The 21,408-nt window shown below is 42.6% G+C and overlaps 1 protein-coding gene across 1 annotated transcript; it reads right to left on the reverse strand.

Moving 5' to 3' along the window:
- Window positions 1-484: 484 nt before the first annotated feature.
- Window positions 485-13,268, reverse strand: LOC148046857 (vomeronasal type-2 receptor 26-like). Its single transcript, XM_087715012.1, has 6 exons — window positions 12,946-13,268; window positions 11,235-11,529; window positions 7,250-8,083; window positions 5,548-5,775; window positions 4,204-4,330; window positions 485-870 (listed from the first exon to the last, which is right to left on the reverse strand). The coding sequence occupies exons 1-6, from the start codon at window positions 13,266-13,268 to the stop codon at window positions 485-487; spliced, it is 2,193 nt and encodes a 730-aa protein (XP_087571138.1).
- Between the last annotated feature and the right edge of the window lie 8,140 nt (window positions 13,269-21,408).

Below are 21,408 nucleotides of genomic sequence, written 5' to 3' on the forward strand. Positions count from 1 at the left end.
GCCTGGGAGGAGGGGGAAAACAGAGTCATAGTTGAGCTGTAAATTACGTGGTGCAGAGCTGACTTCATTTGGGTACATGCCGGCATGTTGCTCCTAATAAATAACTGGATTTCTTTTGAAATGTGGCTCAAGGCTCATGAGTTAATTAGGGCATCCATCAGAACCCAGACAATTAGATCATTGTTAATGGTCAGAAAACAGATCACTTTTAAAGAAGACCTAATTATTCTCTTCATTAAATAGATCAGGTAAATGATCAAAACTAAAATATTATTAAAAGTAGTGTCACTCATGAAACAGTGAAAGATTTTATTGTCCAACTCCATTTATAAGAATTTGACACACAAATTCTAAATTATACAAGACAAGAATATACAATATTGATAAAGTTGGTAAAAGTAATAAACAAGCCCAGCTTTTATTTTTAGAACAGGATTTTTAATTCCATTTCAGAGCAGAAATACATCAATCCATAATTTAATAATCAAAAATGCTTTTTCTTTACAAGTTGTCCTTTGCTGTTGAGCTCAGGCCTCAGCAAAATAATGAAGCATTTGGGGAAAAAGATACATCCCAATAACCCAGCACTAGAAGTTAAGATGGAGAAGATCTCCACAGCCACCATATACTTTCCTTTGGTGCTCAAATAAGTGGGAACAAAAGACAACCAAACACTGCAAAACACCAGCATGCTGAAAGTGATGAACTTGGCTTCATTGAATGTGTCGGGCAAGTTCCTAGCCAGGAAAGCCACCATGAAGCTGACCAGAGACAGAAGCCCCATGTAGCCCAAGACAAGATAAAACATCACAACAGACCCTTCGTTACATTCTGCTATGATCTCTTCAGCCATTGATTTCATGTTGAGTTCTGGAAAGGGGGGAGAAGTGATCATCCACACCAGACAAATGCTTGCTTGAATGACGGAGCAGAAGAAGACAATTAAGAAGGACAATCTTTTTCCCAACCATTTTCTCATGCCGGACCCTGGTTTGGTGGCCATGAATGCAGCTATAACCATGATGGTTTTGGCCAACACAGAAGAAACGGCCACAGAGAAGATAATGCCAAACACGGATTGTCGGAGGAAGCAAATCACTTGGACAGGTTTTCCCATGAATAGGAAAGAGCAAAGGAAGCAAAGCAGAAGGGAGATGAGGAGAATGTAGGAGAGGTCCTTGTTGTTTGCTTTAACAATAGGGGTGTCTTTATACTTAATGAATATTCCAAGTATGAACATAGTAATGACTGAAAGTAAAACAGCAACCGCAACTAAACTGATCCCCAAAGGTTCTTCAAAGGTTAGGAAAGTTATGATTTTGGGGATGCATCGAATTTTGTCCTTACTTGGATATTGGTCTTCTGGACATTCAGAACAGGCAATCATGTCTGAAAACAGGAGAGAGGACATGAATCATGGAATCCAATCATCATGATTGATGTAGCACCAAGTGAAATATATCATTTATGTTCAATTAATTCAGTGTTTTTCATTCTTGGCCACTTGAACTTCCATTCTCAGAATTCTGGCTGGGGAGTTTGGGGAGTGAATTTCCACATTTTTAAAAATGGCTAAGTTTGGAAAAAAAGTCCATCGGATCATTACATAATATCTATTATAAAGATAATTTATTCAGATGAGAATCTTTTATGTTGGGATATCCCAGTTAGGAACAAGCACATTGGCTATATTCCACAAGCTTCCTAAAGACCCAAACCTTCAAGCTTTGCTTGTCCAAGTCTTACTCATGGATGCATATGGGTGGGAGTGTTCACACATTTTCCAAACAAATAAGATCGTGGGCACAGCTATGTGACTCAAGTCTTGCCCATTTTTAAATCTCTGACTAAAGCCCTGCACATTTTAAATGTGCCACATATACATACATATGTACGTACGTACATACATACATATAATTTTTTGCTGATAAATATTTAGATATACACACACTAGCCAGGTAGCCAGGTAGCCAGGTAGGTAGGTAGGTAGGTAGGTAGGTAGGTAGGTAGGTAGGTAGGTAGGTAGGTGGAGAGAGAGAGGGGGGGAGGGAGAGGGAGAGGGAGTGGGAGTGGGAGTGGGAGAGGGAGAGAGAGAGAGAGAGAAGAGAGAGATCTATTTCCTCCATATATTTGTGACCACAGGTATAAACCACGTTTGACCATATGATTGAAGATGTGTGTGTCTGTGTGTATACATGTATGTGTGTGTATATACATACATAAATACATACATACATACATACATACAGAATGCAGCCGTGTGAGCGATTGTGGGTGCACCTCGGTTCACCCACGTAACACCTATCCTCCGCGAGCTGCACTGGCTTCCTATTGGTCTTCGGATACGCTTCAAGGCGCTAGTCGTCACTTATAAAGCCCTTCATGGTATTGGACCTGGGTACTTGAGAGACCGCCTGCTGCCAATTACCTCCAATAGACCGATTAGATCCCACAGATTAGGCCTCCTCCGAATTCCATCCACCAGCCAATGCCGACTGGCAACTACCCGGAGGAGAGCCTTCTCTGTGGCTGCTCCCACCCTCTGGAACTAGCTCCCCGTGGAGATTCGAACCCTCACCACCCTCCAGGCCTTCCGCAAAGCCCTTAAAACCTGGCTGTTCTGACAGGCCTGGGGCTAAAGAGTTTTTGCCCCCCTCCTCGAATGGTATGGCTGTTGTGTGCTTTTAAATTGTGTATTGTTATGTTCGTCTTTTTTATCCCCTGTCTGTTCCCATCTTTCCCTGACTTGAATTGTGAGCTGCCCTGAGTCCCCTTTGGGGAAAAGGGCGGCATATAAATGTAATAAATCAAATCCAATCCAATATAAACAAACAAACAAACAAACAAGGGATCAGGCTTCAATCATATCGCCAAGCTTGGTTTATACCTATGGTCACAAATATATGTAGCAGATCTATCTATCTATCTATCTATCTATCTATCTATCTATCTATCTATCTATCTATCTATCTATCATCTATCATCTATCTATCTATCTATCTATCTATCTATCTATCTATCTATCTATCTATCTATCTATCTATCTATCTATCTATCTATCTATCTATCTTTATCATCTAGCTATCCATCTAGCTATCTGTGTGGCTAGCTGGCTAGCTGGCTATCTAGCTATCTAGCAATATATCCAGCTACCTAGCTAACTCTACCTACTCTACCCTATCTACTCTGTACTGTACCCTACTCTAATGTACCATATTTTTCGGAGTATAAGATGCATCTTTTTTCCTCAAAAAAGAGGCTGAAAATCTAGGTGCGTCTTATACATGAAATACAGCATTTTTTGTCTCCCGAACCTCCGCCCCCTTCACCAAAATAGCTGTGCATACCCTTATAGAGGCTTTCAGAGAGTTCCTGGGGGCTGGGAAGGGCAGAAATGAGTAAAAAAAGGCCTTTTTTGCTCCCCCACCCGCCCTCAGCAGCACTCTATAAGCCTCCATAAGGCTATGCATGCACTTTTTTGACAAAAAAGGCCCATTTTCATGAAAAACAGGCCGTTTTTTGCTCGTTTGTGCCCCCCAGCCCTCCAGGAGCACTCTGCAAGCCCCTCCCAAGGCTATTCATGCCTTTTTTTAAAAAACAAACTGGCCCGTTTTCATGAAAAACAGGCTGTTTTGGGGAGGCTTGCAGAGTGCAAAAACTTTTTTTCCTTTTGGAAAGCTCTTTAATTTATTGATGAGAATTAGATTGATCAAGTGCTGTGCCAGCAGAAACAAAGTCTTAGGTCGTGAAGATTGTCAGTGATTTCCTTCTCCAGCACATGGATAAATACAGCTGGAAACATCTACCTACCTACCTACTCTCTCTCTCCCTACTTATCTACTGTATTTCTCTCTCTCTCTCTTGCTTTCTATCCCTCTACCTACAACCTACCTACTCTCTCTCCCTACCTACCTACTGTATTTCTCTCTCTTTCTCTCCCTCTCTCTCCCTCTATCTACCTACCTACTTTTTAAAATTTTGCCTCATCAAAACCTTGGTGCATCTTATACTCTGGTGTGTCTTATACTCTGAAAAATATGGTATTGCTTTGTTTCAGTACAAAATTGATAGTAAATTTTATTTACATATTCAGCTGATTTGTTTGCTTCATTGATTCCAATTCTGATCCTAATACTGGAAGATTTTACAGTAGGGTAGAATATGGTAGGGTAGGATAAAGTAGAATAAAACAGAATAATTTACCCAATATATTTGACATCTTCCCATCAGAACACGGATCACAATCATAGCAGCAAAATTTCTGCCCTTCTTTCTTTTTCTTCTGATAGCCAGCAGGACAGGGATTATTACACACTGAACGGGGCAAGACCTGTTGATAAACCAGGATATAATTCAAGACGGAAGAGTTGAGTAATATTGGATAAACCTCCTCCTATCTGCCTGCATAAATAGAGTAGCAGAGATCAAAGGATCATAAATTTTTGCTAATTAGTTCGCTGAGGTGTGCAAGAAACATACCACTGTAGTAATGGGGGACTTTAAATATCCTGATATTAACTGGGAAACAAACTCTGCAATGAGTGTGTGATCAGACAGGTTCCTGACATACTTAGCTGATAGGTTTATCCTATGCAAAAGTAGAGAAGGGAAATAGAGTGACAGCTATACTTGACTTAATTTTTACTAATAAGAGGAGACATCATCAGTGTGATAATGTACCGTATTTTTCGGAATATAAGACACTCCGAAGTATAAGATGCACCTAGCTTTTTTGGGGGGGGGGGGGGGACAAGGGAAAAATCTGCTTCTGCCTCCCAGCAATTTGCCTCTTTGCAACAAACAGCAAATAGTACAGACAACATATACTGTTTGTAGTGTTACATTTCAGACTATACTTGTACACATGCTGTTAAAATTGATGTGGCTTTCTGGAAGTATAGTTGTTCTCTGCTATTTAAAAGAAGATACAATAGTACTGGGCATCTTCAGATGAAGCATTTATTTTAAAAAGCTTCTTCATTTTGTTAAGCTGTCTAGAACAATAATAAAGCAGTCTTTAAAAAATAAGTCTAATAATTTGAACATTCTATAGGCATTTATCGTTATTGACTTACCTCCTTGCAGCAAACAGCAAACAGCCTGATTAGCACAAGAAAAAAAATCTGCCTCTGCCTCCCAGCAATTTGCCTCATGGAGCAAACAGCAAGTTTCACTTTCAGTTTAAGCGTGCCTCCCGATCATCAGCTGTTTCAGGCTGCAGAGATTGCTATAGTCTATCACAGCCTCCGCAAGCCCCATTTTCTCCATCTGCTGCAAGGAGTAAATTGCTGGGAGACAGAGGCCAAAGGGTGGGGGACGGGGGGGGCTACATTCAGTGTATAAGACACACCCAAATTTTCACCCTCTTTTAGGGGGAATAAGGTGTGCCTTATATTCTGAAAAATACGGTAGTTCGTTTTAACTGATTAAAGGGTCAGTAGTTTGTTTTAACTGATTAAAGGATCTGAAAGCAGGCTGTATAATCCAACTCAATATCCAACTCCAAATCTTTTGCCCCAAAATAATAAAATCACTCGAAATCTATACCTGCTTGAAATATCTGGGCCACACAATTAAATCTTCACAAATCACAAATTCTTCTCCTTCAAGACCTTCGGGATCCATTTTTCCGATTTTAACTTTATGGTAGGAGTGATTTGGGAAAATGACAAAATTTGTAATATCGAATCCAGAAAGCACTTCTCCATGAGGGTTGATGGACACGGTTTCCCCAAGTGAATTATTGAATGAAAGGCCTTGAAGAAACAAGTGAAGCTAAAAAAAAATTTAAAAAAAAGAGAAAGAGAGGGAATAAATAAAGAAGAAACAAAGCAGTGGGATTTGTGATACGGGAGGAAGGGGGGATCTTTCCAAACGAGCTAAGATGTAGTTCAGCTTGGCATCTCTGGAGTGCAGGAAGAGAGCCAGGGTGGACCCATCCTAGCCAGAGGTGGGATTTAAACATTTTTACTAGCAGTTCTGTTTCATGTGGCTTGGTGGGCATAGCTTGGTGGGCATAACAGGAGAAGGATACTGCAAAATCTCTATTCCCACCCCACTCCAGGGGAAGGATGCTGCAAAAATCCCCATTCCCTCCCCACTCTAGGGGAAGGATACTGCAAAATCCCCATTCCCTCCCCACTCTAGGGGAAGGATACTGCAAAATCCCCATTCCCTCCCCACCCCACTAACCTGCTTTCCATCTCTATTCTCCAGCCAATCAGCTGGGACTTGGGAGGCAGTGAATAGATATGAGGTGGGGCCAGCCAGAGGTGATATTTGCCAGTTCTCTGAATTACTCAAAAGGTCTGCTACCGGTTCTCCAGAACTGTTCAGAACCGGCTGAATACCACCTCTGATCCTTGCCTTTCACAGGGTATACCTAATATTTATGCCAATTTGTGCTCTACTCTGATTTCTCTCCTTAGGTCAGCAAAAATAAAGAAACTACTCTGAGTACCTCTTCCTGTTATTTTTGCTTCCTTGAGCCTTGCAGGATTATAACAGGAGCTTTTTCAGGAGGCAATTGGACTTTCTGGCTTGCTCATTCACATCCAGCAAAGTCTTTTGAGGGAGTCACAGACCTTATCTGGCATAGAGAGCTGCCAGGCCGATATTTGCACAATTTGACAAGGAGTCTTGGAGAGTCACAAACCAATTAAGCAAATTAATTGCCTTCTGCAAACTCCATTTCCTTTTCACTTTATTTTCTCTGGGAGGGGCCATTCATCGTCCACCTGTGGCCTTACTCCCAAGTCGACCCCTGTTCTTTAGATGTTCCCTTCGTCTGATGACTCTGCACAAGCACACACTGGGAACAGGCTCCAGCTGTTCGTCTGCCTCACTGATGTTTGACTCTGAAGGCAGCTGATAATTGGCATATGACTCTGGCCCCAGGGGTGAAATTCAGCAGGTTCTGACAAGTTCTGGAGAACCAGTAGCAGAAATTTTGAGTAGTTCAGAGAACCGGCAAATATCACCTGTGGCTGGCCCAGAGTGGGGAGGGAATGGAGATTTTGTAGTATCCTTCCCCTGCCATGCCCACCAAGCCACTCTTACAGAACCAGTAGTAAAAAAAATTGCATTTCACCATTGTCTGTCTCCGACTCCGACATAGAGCCCTCAACAGAGCCTTCCCCGGACTCCAGGACTGGCCCATGTTCCTCCCCAACCTTCTCATTGTCCGAATCTGCTGCCAGCTCCACTGGCCACTGGAGGGCTGCAACAGTTATCCCCCAAAAGTTATTACTTTCCAGGTGTCTTGATCTCGAAGTTCATCCATTCTACTTTCTGTTATTTTTCTGTATTTAGTCCTATGTAAGTTCATGCCATGAACAGCATGGGCTATGGCATAGACTGCATTATAGATACTGTAGCTGTGGCCGGTCATTTCAAATAAATATCCAGGAAGGTTTCTTCCTTCTTCCTTCCCAGTACATGCTTCACCACTTTCCATTGGTTGATTGTTCTCTGAAGAAATGCAATTGAAGCTTTGTTCCCAAAACTCTTTCAACAGCCTAGCTTGTTTCATCTGTAATGGTTTGAAGGCCCAAAGGAACCTGTTGAACCCTGGCAGCTCATTGGAGTGGATAGAGAAGGAAATCGCTCCATCGAACATTTGCAGGTCTGAAGGTAAATGGAGACTGGTTAAAGTTAAATCCATCTGAGCAGTCAAAATCCACATTTTCCCACGGCGGTTCTCGATAAATCTCATGAACAGAAACAGAAGCATGGCTGAGATGCTTTCCCCATAGAAGATGAATGTGTTGACTTTGAGGTCATTCAAATAAATATGTATGGACTGGATGATCTGACCTTGAAACATAAAAAGAAACGATTGTTTGGGAAACCTCTCCACAAAAGCAGAGCAGATCCTGTTCTCTGACAGAAGCGGGTCCAGGGCTCGGAGGAAATTGTCTCCACTGTCATCATCCAGAATTAGAAGGCCAACCCAGGTCCATCCAAAGTGCTTCAGCAGATGGATAATCCCTGCAATCTGAAGGATTTCATTGGGAGCCATGCGGTAAAAGGAAGCAGACATCCTTGTTCCCTGTTTCTTGGGTGCAAATGAGCCATAGGCAAGCTGAAATAAAATGTGCAGCTAGTTGATTATAGCTGGAATGTCTCTAAAGGTAAAGGTTCCCCTTGATTGTATGTGCTAGTTGTTCCCAACTCTAGAGGGCGTTGCTCATCTCCGTTTCAAAGCCAAAGAGCCAGCACTGTCTGAAGACGTCTCCATGGTCATGTGGCCAGCATGACTAAATGCCAAAGGCACACGGAATGCTCTTACCCTCCCACCAAAGGTGATCCCTACTTTTCTACTTGCATTTTTTACATGCTTTCGAACTGCTAGGTTGGCAGAAGCTGGGAAAGTAATGGGAGCTTGCTCTGTTACTTGGCACTAGGGATTCGAACTGTCGAACTGCCGACATTTCTGATCAACAAGCTCATCGTTTTATCCCCTGGGCCCCCCCATGCCCCTTGTTATTTCTCTACTAACTTGAAAAAATATATTTTCTTAAAACAATGTTGTTGTTAGTTGTGAAGTTGTGTCCGACCCATCATGACTCCATGGACAATGCCAAGAAGGCACTAAGAGTTGTTAACCTAATCTTGTGAAACAACTTCTCCTGTAATATTGTGCTCCAAACCCAGGCATACAAAACCTTTGCCAGACCAATTCTCGAATACAGCTCATCTGCCTGGAATCCACACTGCATATCGGACATTAAAACAATTAAGCGGGTCCAGAGGTATTTCACAAGAAGAATCCTCCAATCCTCTGCTCACAATAGAATCCCTTACATCACCAGGCTTGAAATTTTGGGCTTGGACACCCTGGAACTATGCCGCCTACAGTCTGACCTAAGCTTAGTACACAAAATTATCTGCTACAATGTCCTACCTGCCAATGTCTATTTCAGCTTTAACCGCAATAATACATGGGCAAACAATAGATACAAACTCAAGGTAAACCACTCCAAATTTGATTGCAGAAAATTTGATTTCAGCAACAGAGTGATCAATGCCTGGAATGCTCTTCCTGACTCTATTGTTACATCCTCTAACCCCCACAGCTTCAACCTTAAATTGTCTACCGTGGACCTCACCCCATTCCTAAGAGGTCCATAAAGGGAGGCGTGCATAAGCGCACCAGCGTGCCTACTGTCCCTGTCCTACTGTCCCCATTTATTTGTACTCATTTCCTTGTTCATCTCCATGTTTATACTTATACCTGTTATCTTGTACATGTTTGACAAACTAAATAAATGAAATGAAATGAAATGAAATGAAACATTCCTCCAGGCCTTCCTGTCCTCTACCATCCCCCAGAGTCCATTTAAGGTCACACTGAGTGCTTTAGTGACTTCATCCAGCCACCTTTTGCCCTCCATCTTTCCCAGCATGAGGCTCTTCTCCAGTGAATCCTTCCTTCTCATCAGGTGACCAAAGTCTTTGAGTTTCCTCTTCAGGATCTGGCCTTCTAAAGAGCAGTCAGGGTTGATCTCCTCTAGGACTGACCAGTTGGATCGCCTTGCAGTCCAAGGGACTCGCAGGAGTCTTCTCCAGCACCAGAGTTCAAAGGCCTCATACAATACATACTTTTTTCCAAGCTCTTTTCTTCCATTTTCAAATCTAAATAAAGCTCTCATTATTGTGATTAGTATGCACTAAAGGCTAAATAAATGGAACACTAGCTTATTTACCTCTTTTTCAATTAATATAAGCAACCCCATAAGTTTGGCTGAGAAATGTTACAGGTTCCATTTACGAACATACACTAACTTATATTGTGAATCTACATTCTGCAATGTTATTCAATAGATATGACTTAATTGCAATTCTTAGTTTGGATTAGCCCCTTTTTTGATGCGTCACTGAAATTGAATCTAATTTCTACTTGAGTCCATTTATAACACCAAGCACCCTAATCAATAAGATTGATTTTAGGGAAACAGGCTATGAAGAAGACATATTCTAGTCTCATTTTCTCAGATGAATAGGAATATGTGTAGTTTAACGAAAAGAAAGACTAGAGGGTGACATATAGCAATGTTACAATATCTCAGGGGCTGCCACAAAGAAGAGTGGGTGAAATCTATTCTCCAAAGCACCTGAAGGCAGGACAAGAAGCAGTGGATAAAAACTAATCAAGAAGAAGAACAGAATAAGAGTTGGAATGAACCTTGGAGGTCTTCTAGTCCAACTGCTAGTCAGGCAGGAAACTCTATATCGTTTCAGGCAAATTGTTGTCCAATCTCCTCTCTTCTTAAAAACTTCCATAGTTGGAGCATTCACAGGCAAATTGTTCCAAATAGACTAGACTAGACTAGACTAGACTAAAATAGACTAGACTAGACTAGACTAGAACAGAACAGAACAGAACAGAACAGAACAGAACAGAACAACAGAGTTGGAAGGGATCTTGGAGGTACACCACTTCAGACAAATGGTTATCCAATCTCTCTTCTTAAAAACTTCCAGTGTTGGGGCATTCACAACTTCTGGAGGCAAGTTGTTCCACTGATTATTTGTTCTAACTGTCAGGAAATTTCTCCTTAGTTCTAAGTTGCTTCTCTCCTCGATTAGTTTCCACCCATTGCTTCTTGTCCTACCCTCAGGTGCTTTGGAGAATAGTTTGACTCCTTCTTTGTGGCAACCCTTGAGATATTGGAATACTGCTATCATGTCTCCCCTAGTCCTTCTTTTCATTAAACTAGACATGCCGAGTTTTTGCAATCATTCTTTATATGTTTTAGTTTCCAGTCCCCTAATCCTCTTTGTTGCTCTTTTCTGCACTCTTTCTAGAATCTCCACATCTTTTTTACTTCGTGGTGACCAAAACTGAATGCAGTATTCCAACTGTTGCCTTACTAAGGCATTATAAAGTGGTATTAATACTTCAAGTGATCTTGATTCTTTCTCTCTGTTTTTGCAGCCTAGAACTAAGGAGAAATTTTCTGACATAAGAACAATTAACCAGTGGAACAGGTTTCCTCCTCAAGTTGTGAATGCTCCATCACTGGACCTTTTTAGAAGAAATTAGACAGTCATTTGTCTGGAATGGTATAGGATCTTCTGCCTGAACAGCGGGTTGAATTAGAAGACTTCCAAAGTCCCATCCAATTCTGCTTTTCTTGATTTCCTGGTGTAGGAAATCCCTTCACTAGGGGAGATAATAATTGACTTATGGACAGGTTTTCATACATATCAATATATACAATATATCTTACCTGTGAGATTTTATAAAGACTGATGATATTTGACATGAAGAATGAGATATCAGCACCAAATCCACCAATAATGGCCACAACCAGATTCTCTTTGGCGTTACATCTGTAGTTGAAAACCAACTGATCAGATTGGAAGAGCAGTTCCAAAGTGGAACGGTAAGTCAGCCGGGCATCAAAATAGTTGTCACAGATGAAAAATCCCAGGGTAATGTTAGATAAGAGTTTTGGATTTGAATTGATCTGCTTCACCGCAAATGCCAAACTCAGGGAATGCTGATAAAACTTTAAAACAGCCCTGAAAACATAATTTAGGCATAAGTGAAATATCGAGGATTGAGGCAAGTCAAATGCATTGTGTGAAGCAACAATAGCAACTACACTATGAAACTTTCACATTGTGATGAGCATCAGATATAAAGACCAATGAGAAACATTTGTTAGACCATGAAACTACCTCAACAACTGGGCTAGTTTGCCAGAAATCATGATGTGCAATTCAATTGTAGACATGGAAATAATGGAGGAGAGGAGGAGGAGGAGGAGACGAAGAAGAAGAAGAAGAAGAAGAAGAAGAAGAAGAAGAAGAAGAAGAAGAAGAAGAAGAAGAAGAAGAAGAAGGTCATCCTTCTCCTTAATTTTAAGTGTTAATCTATTCATTTCTGCATATTCCAATATATTTTTTATTACATTTTCCTCTGTAGGAATCTCTTCCCTTTTCCACTGTTGTGCAAACACAATTCTAGCTGCTTTTAACATGTGTAAAATTAAATATGTATTCTCTTTATTGTATCTGAGAGGAATTATTGAGTCTGTCATCTGTACCTCTATAACTGTCAGGTTTGGTTCTGCAACCCAACAAGACCGACACAGACTTCAGAGGATAATCAGAACTGCAGAAAAAACAATTACTATCAACCTGCCTTCCATTGAGGACCTGTACACTGCATGAGTCAAAAAGAGGGCTGTGAAAATATTTTCAGATCCCTCGCAACCTGGACATAAATTGTTTCAACTCCTACCCTCAAAACAACGCTATAGGGCACTGCACACCAAGACAACTAGACACAAAAGAATTTTCCCCGAACGCCATCTCTCTGTTAAACAAATAATCCGCTCCCCACTGTCAAACTATTCACTAAGACTGCATTACTATTACTATTAGTCTTCTCATTGTTCCTATCACCCACTTATCACCCACTTATGACTGCAGGACAGTAACTTTGTTGCTTTTATCCTTACGATTTATCTTGATATTGTTTCCTGATTGCTTATTTGTACCCTATGACTATCATTAAGTGTTGTTCCTTATGATTCTTGACGAATGCATCTTGTACACTGAGAGCATTTGTACCAAAGACAAATTCCTTGTGTGTCCAATCACACTTGGCCAATAAAGAATTCTATTCTATTCTATTCTATTCTATTCTATTCTATTCTATTCTATTCTATTCCATTCCATTCCATTCCATTCCATTCCATTATTCTGTTCTGTTCTGTTCTGTTCTGTTCTGTTCTATTCTATTCTATTCTATTCTATTCTATTCTATTCTATTCCATTCCATTCCATTCCATTCTTTTCCATTATTCTGTTCTGTTCTGTACTATTCTATTCTATTCTGTTCTGTTCTGTGTTCTTCTATTCTATCAACTGAGTATCGTGCAGTTTCAAATGACATGTGGAAAGAAAAAAAAGGAAAAGAGAATTTCTTACAGCGGTGGCAAGGATGATTTCTGTGAAGGATGCTCATCAAAGGAGAGCTCTTCCAGTACATATACAATCTGAGCTGTGATCCCACCAATGATGAGGCCTCCTGACTTGTACCATTTGTGAAGGATAGGAGACGGATCGCTTCTGGGGCAAGACATCGCTTCAGCCTGACATTTCAAGTCAACCAGCAACCATAGTATGAACATTACCCTCCACATTTTCTTCGGAGGAGGTACTTTGTAGTCATTCACAATCCCAATCCTGCGTATGGTGGGATCCTGCGTATGGTGGGAATATTTTCCATCAGCTATAACATCTGGGAACATGTTCAGTAGTTTAGTTTAGTTTATTGTCATCGCACAATGTACAACGAAATTAAATGCCGTCTTCAGTGTGCTTTACAACTATAAAAATAAAAACACAAAGACATATCCGTCACATTCTATATAACTGAAATTGAAAAACCCGAAAGTTTTGAACTTTCTTAAGGCAGCAGGGGCTATAAAGCTCTTCCAAAGAGGGGAGAGGGCAACCCATGATCGTCTGGGCAATGATGTTGACCCTCTGGAGTGCTGCCCTATCTGCCATACACGGATGCAGGAAGTTAAAATACTCTCTACGGTGTAGTAGTAGAAGGTCACCAGCAGTTTTTCTTTTTAATTCATTTGTATTCAGCCTTTTTAAACATTAAAATCACAATTACACTTTTACAGCTTTCCGTTGTCGGTATTCTTTTTTTCTAGATTCTAATTTTCCAGTCAACGGCCTGTTGCTTCATACATATACCTTCTTGTTTCATATTTATTATTTTTAGAATATATGCAACGTATATACCACATTTAGAAGAGCTGAGGTGGTGCAGTGGTTAAATGCAGCACTGCAGGCTACTTCAGCTGACTGCAGTTCTGCAGTTCGGCTGTTCAAATCTCACCGGCTCAGGGTTGACTCAGCCTTCCATCCTTCCGAGATGGGTAAAATGAGAACCTGGATTGTTGTTGGGTGCAATATGCTGACTCTGTAAACCGCTTAGAGAGGGCTGAAAGCCCTATGAAGCAGTATATAAGTCTAACTGTTATTGCTATTGCTATTTAGGTCTCTATTGGTTTCTGACTATATACCATCTCCTTTTGTTATATGTTCTATACAGTCATTATGCATTAATTTTACAGTACATCTCTTTTTGAGCCAATGATACCACCTGTTCCATATCTTATAATACTCTGTTTGCACTCTATCCCTTAGTTCCATCATTAATTTGGAAATGGATAAATCACCAGCAGTTTTTCATTCCATTGTTGTGTCCTGAGAAGTCTCAGGTTGTATCATCTCAACTGGAACCTTTTGACCAGTGCTGCAATGTGAGTGTCCCAGGTCAGGTCCTCTTTTAATAATAACATCCAGAAACTTAAAACTGACCACTTGCTCCACTCGATCTCTATTGATAAGCAAGGGCTGGATGTCTGATCATGTAAATACACGAACTTATATTATTTCCCTCATTCCCCTGATTGACACCAAGAAGTTTAGCAAAGCTAATGAATGAACACAACTGCAAAATCTGGGGATGCTTTCAGCTAACACATGCAATGTCTCATCCAGTCAACAAGATGAGCAAAACAAGCACATCCCAATGAATGGAAATCACCACTGGAATCCAAAGGGAGAATATCCTACCTGCTTCTCTTCCCTTGACTGCAGAAGCGAAAAGATTTATACCCTCATCAATACTGACTTCCAGATTGACTTATGAATTATTTCTCAATATTTTTCCCCCCCGAAAGCTACTGGAGCTGTTGCACGAAGCACCAACAAGAACCATTTAGCTTAATTTGCCAATAAACAGTCACCTCTGTCTAATGGTGTCTCCTGGGTTTGAAGGGTTATTAGTTCATTGCACTACCTTACATCTTTGGAGACAGCCAGTTTTTTCACAGATAGCACATAAAGGAATTATATACTCTAGGAATTCCTTGTTCTTTTACACTGATATTGATATGATGTACAAGATTATTCCATGGGCAATATTTGCTTATCCTGATGGATCCCTCTTTCAGTGGTCAGATACGAACAATTTAACAACTGGTTCTCTGCCCTAATGACCAGCTAGATAGGCGGGGCTCGGTGGTCATGTGACTGGGTGGGCATAGCCAACTCAAAGTCACTCCCGTCGATGGGCGCTTCGCCTTAACTGTTACAATGCAATAAGGGTTAACCGGAGATGCAATTTCTGTAAGATTAGGCTAGAAACAACACCAGAATGTTTCCTTCCTGCCTTCCTTCCTTACAGGATTATCCCTATAAAGTGGAAAAAAAACAAAGTGAGATTTCTTCCAACAACTGGTTCTCCAAAGTGCTTAGAAAGTTAACAACTGGTTCTCCCAAATAAGTGTGAACCGTCTGAATCCCACCACTGCCCAATGTCTTGGCATATCTGGTTTTTTTTTTCCTTGAAGGCCCATTACAGCTTTTCTCTAAGGGCTTGAGCTAACTTTCATGCTACTTTCCTTTTGGAGAAAGTTAGCACCCACCCCTCCAAAAGACTGAAATATTTTAGGAAATATTAAAAAGGGAGAATGTTATATTTCCCCTAAAAGAGAAATAGAAATCTGAAGAGAGACAGAAACTCCGAGCTTCAGCTCCCTGCCCCCAGCAGATATTTGGTGCCCATTGAGAAGGACTGGGCCGGACTATCTACAAAACAAAAGATCTTCAGCTCCAGGGTGATTGGCAGAGGTGGGTTGCTGCTGGTTTGGCCTGGATTGGGTGAACCAGTAGTAGCGGCACAAGGAGGCTCCACCCAGCATGTGCAGAAGCATCATGTGCATGCAGGAGCACACCCGAACCAGTAGTAAAAAAATTGGCAACCCACCTCTGGTGGTGGGATTAAGACATGACCCTCCAAAACATAATATAATTATCTAGCAGCAGGGCTCACTGCATTGCAAAATCACCTGGGGGACATTGCATCACCCTCCAGGCTTCAATCAATCTTATTTCAGACAAACTCCTAGCATGGAGTCTGACTACAACAGGGGTGGGTTCCTGCCAGTTCTAAGAGGTTAGAAGAGGTTCTAACCTCTTCTATAGAAGAGGTTCCACAAATCTACAGTGCCGTTTAGAACCGGTTCCAGCTCCCTCCCCCTGCCCATCTGCACATCATCAAGATGAAGAGCGAGAGGAGGAATTCTGGGAGTTGAAGTCCACAAGTCTTAAAGCTGTCAAGTTCGAACACCCCCAGGGATTTTTTTCTAAAGGGTTAGGGTTGCAAGGGTCTGGTAACTTGACAGCTTTAAGACTTGCACACTTCAATGCCAGAGTTTCTGAACCAACATTTTGATTGCTAAGCAAGAGCGTTGTTAAGTGAGTTTCACCACATTTTACAAGTTGGCCACACCCACCCAGTCACATCGCTGGCAAGCCACTCCCACTCAGTCACATGGCCATCACGTCACTCCCACCCGGTCACATGGCTGGCAAGCCACTCCCACAAATCAGGCCACACCTACAGAAGATGTTCTAAAAACCCATTTGAAACCCATGACTGTACTACAACCAATAGAATATGTTTCTTGCACAGGAACAGGAAGCTCAAGGGCAAGGCCCAAGAGAAGGTATAAATAACCCTCATTCTAAACTCCACAGGGTCAGCTGCCTAGGACCTCAAACCCATGTGCTCCTGTCCATCAATAAACCATCTTTCCAATCAGTCTCCATGTTTCCAGTGTCTTTCTTCCCTCTTGGAACTGATCCAGATGGATATTTCTTCCAACACTTTCATTTAAACTCTATTAATCACCCAATAATAATTCATGTAGACTTAAATCCATGTTTCCTTGACCCTAGTCAGATTAAGGAAACAAACACAATCATAGGCCTTCAACATGTCCTAGAAAAATACAGAACATTCATCTACCCAATTCCTCTCAACCTCAATTATATGGTGATTTTTAAAATGCTCTTTGAAAATCAGCTGTATTTTCCTTGATAGCCTCTTACAAATACTTCACAGTGAACCTTTTTTTAAAAAAAGGTTTCACATAACAAAATTGGTGGTTTTCATATTCCTCATCTAATAAATCCAGAGGTGGATTGCTGCCGGTTCGCCCCGGTTTGGCCGAACTGGTAGCGGAAGTGAGGCCCGGGTCAGTTCTCTTGCCGCCGCTGGGCCACCACTATTTTGGATTTTAGTGATTGTGTGTGTGCACAGTTCACTGTAAATTTTTCTGTGCATGCATACACACATTGTGCACAGGTTGTGAACCGGTAGTAAAACCAGCAGCAACCTACCGCTGCATAAATCCCATAGAATAGATTAGGTTGTTAAAATATAAGGTAAAGGTTCCCCTCGCACATTTGTGCTAGTCATTCCTGGCTGTAGGGGGCAGTGCTCATCTCCTTTTCAAAGCCAAAGAGCCAGCACTGTCCAAATACATCTTTGTGGTCATGTGTCTGGCATGACTAAACACTGAAGGTGCACGGAACGCTGTTACCTTCCCACCAAATTAGTAGTTCCTAATTTTCCACTTGTATTTTTACATGCTTTTGAACTGCTAGGTCGGCAGAAGCTGGGGCAAGTAATGGGAGCTCACTCCGTTACACTGCACTAGAGTTTAGAGGTTTTTTTAGAGTTTTATTTGGCATTTATAGGCCGCCCTTTTCCCTGAGGGGACTCAGGGCGGCTTACAACTCGTGGGAGGAAGTGCACGACAAAACATAAAATATATGAATAAAATAAAATAAAACAATAAAACACAACATTCATTCAGCATTCGGGCGGGGCGGATTAGGATCTTATCCCCAGGCCTGATGGGATAGCCAGATCTTGAGAGCTGTGCGGAAGGTCTGGACGGTGGTGAGGGTACGAATCTCCACGGGGAGATCGTTCCAAAGGGTCGGAGCTGCTACTGAGAAGGCTCTCCTCCGCGTAGTCGCCAGTCGGCACTGACTGGCGGATGGAATTCGGAGGAGGCCCAATCTGTGCGATCTGATGGTACGGAGGGAGGTAATCGGCAGAAGGCGGTCTCTCAAGTATTCAGATCCACTACCATGGAGGGCTTTATGGGTGGTAAGTAGCACCTTGAAGCACACCCGGAGATCAACAGGTAGCCAGTGCAGCTCGCGGAGGATAGGTGTTATGTGGGTGAACCGCGGTGCACCCACAATCACTCGCACGGCCGCATTCTGGACTAGCTGAAGTCGCCGGATGCTCTTCAAGGGCAGCCCCATGTAGAGCACATTACAGTATTCCAGCCTGGAGATCACAAGGGCTCGAGTGACTGTTGTGAGGGCCTCCCAATTCAGGTAGGGCCGCAACTGGTGCACCAGGCGAACCTGGGCAAATGCCCCCCTGGTCACAGCTGACAAATGATGGTTGAAAGTCAGCTGTGGGTCCAGGAGGACTCCCAAGTTGCGGACCCTGTCTGAGGGGTGTAAAATTTGACCCCCCAGCCTGAGTGATGGAACATTGGCCAAATTATTGGGAGGGAAACACAACAGCCACTCGGTCTTGTCTGGGTTGAGCACCAGTTTGTTAGCTCTCATCCAGTTCTTAACGGCCTCAAGACCCCGGTTCATCATGTCCACCGCTTCATTGAGTTGGCACGGGGCGGACAGATACAACTGTGTGTAATCCGTGTATTGATGGTATTTTATCCCGTGCCTCCGAATGATCTCGCCCAGCGGTTTCATGTATATGTTAAATAATAGGGGGGATAAGACCGAGCCCTGCGGCACCCCACAAGTTAGGGGCCTCAGGGACGATCTCTGCCCCCCAACCAACACCGACTGCGACCTGTCCGAGAGGTAGGAGGAGAACCACCGTAAAACAGTGCCTCCCACTCCCACCTCCTGCAGTCGTCGCAGAAGGATACCATGGTCGATGGTATCGAAAGCTGATGAGAGGTCAAGGAGAACCAGGATGGATGCATGGCCTCCATCCCTGGCTCTCCAGAGATCATCGGTCAATGCGACCAAAGCGGTTTCTGTGCTGTAACCAGGTCTGAAGCCGGACTGGAAGGGGTCAAGGTAACTAGCTTCCTCCAAGGACCGTTGAAGCTGGAAGGCCACCACCTTCTCAACAACCTTCCCAACAAAGGGGAGGTTGGAGACTGGACGGTAGTTGTTAAGAACGGCTGGATCCAAGGATGGTTTCTTCAGGAGGGGTCTCACCACTGCCGCTTTAAGTGCGGCGGGGAAGTGCCCCTCCCGAAGGGAGGCGGTAACGACCGCCTGGATCCAGCCTTGTGTCACCTCACTGCTGTTGGCAACCAGCCAGGAGGGACATGGGTCCAGTATACAGGTGGAGGCACTCACAGCTCGTATGGCCTTGTCCACATCCCCTGAGGCAACGTCCTGGAACTCAGCCCAGAGATGGTCTGCCAAGTTATCCCCCTGTGTCTCGGCTGGATCTGCAGAGGTGGAGTCCAAGTCCGACTGAAACGGAGCAACCTTGTCCGCCAAGAACTGGACATACTCCTCAGCCTTACCCTGTAGGGGGTCCCCCGCATCCCTCCTATTTAGGAGGAAGCGGGTTATCCTAAACAGGGCGGCTGGGCAGGACTCGGCGGACGCAACCAAGGTGGCAATATGTGTTCTTTTAGCTGTCCTCAATGCCCTGATGTATTCCTTGGTGCATGTTGTCAGAAGTGCTCGGTTCACTTCGGACTTATCGGACCTCCACAAGTGCTCTAGGCGTCTCCTCCGGCGCTTCTTCTCCCAGAGCTCCTCGGTGAACCAAGGAGGCCTCCAGGATCCGCCGACCCGGAGGGGCCGTAGTGGCGCAATCCGGTCAAGGGACTCTGAATTACTAGGGATTCAAACCGCTGAACTGCCAACCTTTCTGATCGACAAGCTCAGCATCTTAGCCACTGAGCCAACACGTCCCTTAAGTTAAAATGTATCAGTCATAATATCCAGCACAAAGTCATCTATATGTTCTCAAAGACTCTTTACAAACCTGTCTAAATATTTTGGAGCTATTCAAAGTAAGTACTGTATGTATTGTAAGTACTATATTACCAGTGGAAAAACAGATTGAAGGGACTCAGGCTTGTGAAAGTCCTGAACACAAAGATTAGCAATTTTTTTTTAAAAAAAAAAACCTTTTGATTAGTTATGTTCCTTCATGGTGTAATCTAGAACATTCTTATAATCCTACCTGTAAGAACAACCAGCTTTTGGTTTGGAGGACATGACCTTGTTTTCAAGGTGTGCTTGAACACCTTTGGCTGTAAAGGGAGTTAATTTTTTTATAATTGTGGTTAAGGTTAGGGTTACAGAACATGGGTCCAAACCAGAGGTGGTATTCAGCCGGTTCTGGCCAGTTCTGGAGAACCGGTAGCAGAAATTGTGAGTAGTTTGGAGAACCTGTAAATACCACTTCTGACTGGCCCCACCCCATCTATTTTCTGCCTCCCGAGTCCCAGCTAATGTGTGTTTTATATTTTGGAACATCTTATACTCAGAAAAATATGGTAGGCCCTGTAAATAATCAGAACTAAAACAAAATACTTCTTTAAAAGCAAAATGACTCATGAAACAGTGAAATATTTTATTTTACATTTACATTCATATGACAAACTGTTAGATATATCAAGGATATACAATATCAAAAAACTGACAGAACCAACAAACAAGCTCCATTTTTTTCATAGAAGAGGATTTCACTCCTTCAGTTTCAGAGCAGAGATACATCAATCCATAATTTAATAATCAAAAATGTTTTTCCTTTACAAGTTGTCCTTTGCTGTTGAGCTCAGGCCTCAGCAAAATAATGAAGCATTTGGGGGGAAAGATACATCCCAATAACCCAGCACTAGAAGCTAAAATGGAGAAGATCTCCACAGCTACCATATACTTCCCTTTGGTGCTCAGGTAGGTGGGAACAAAAGACAACCAAACACTACAAAACACCAGCATGCTGAAAGTGATGAACTTGGCTTCATTGAATGTGTCTGGCAGGTTCCTAGCCAGGAAAGCCACCATGAAGCTGACCAGAGACAGAAACCCCATATAGCCCAAGACAAGGTAAAACATCACAACAGACCCTTCGTTACATTCTGCTATGATCTCTTCAGTCATTGATTTCATGTTAGTTCTGGAAAGGGGGGAGAAGTGATCATCCACACCAAACAAATGCTTGCTTGAATGAGGGAGCAGAAGAAGACAATTAAGAAGGACAATCTTTTCCCCAACCATTTTCTCATGCCAGACCCTGGTTTGGTGGCCATGAATGCAGCTATAACCATGATGGTTTTGGCCAACACAGAAGAAACGGCCACAGAGAAGATAATGCCAAACACAGATTGTCGGAGAAAGCAAATCACTTGGACAGGTTTTCCCATGAATAGGAAAGAGCAAAGGAAGCAAAGAAGAAGGGAGATGAGGAGAATGTAGGAGAGGTCCTTGTTGTTTGCTTTAACAATAGGGGTGTCTTTATACTTAATGAATATTCCGAGTATGAACATA

Source organism: Thamnophis sirtalis, unplaced genomic scaffold (genome assembly GCF_051295495.1).
Source record: "Thamnophis sirtalis isolate CommonGarterSnake01/CBP01778 unplaced genomic scaffold, rThaSir2_p1.2 scaffold_4, whole genome shotgun sequence".
Lineage (NCBI taxonomy): Eukaryota > Metazoa > Chordata > Lepidosauria > Squamata > Natricidae > Thamnophis > Thamnophis sirtalis.

Excerpts from the sequence above, each read along its gene's own strand:
- LOC148046857 (XM_087715012.1), bottom strand. The coding sequence starts at position 13,268 with ATGTTCCCAGATGTTATAGCTGATGGAAAATATTCCCACCATACGCAG. Across the intron at positions 8,084-11,234 it reads GTCTTTATAAAATCTCACAG|CTTGCCTATGGCTCATTTGC; the intron begins GTAAGATATATT and ends ATTTTATTTCAG. Across the intron at positions 871-4,203 it reads GAAGATGTCAAATATATTGG|AACTCAACATGAAATCAATG; the intron begins GTAAATTATTCT and ends CCCCCTTTCCAG.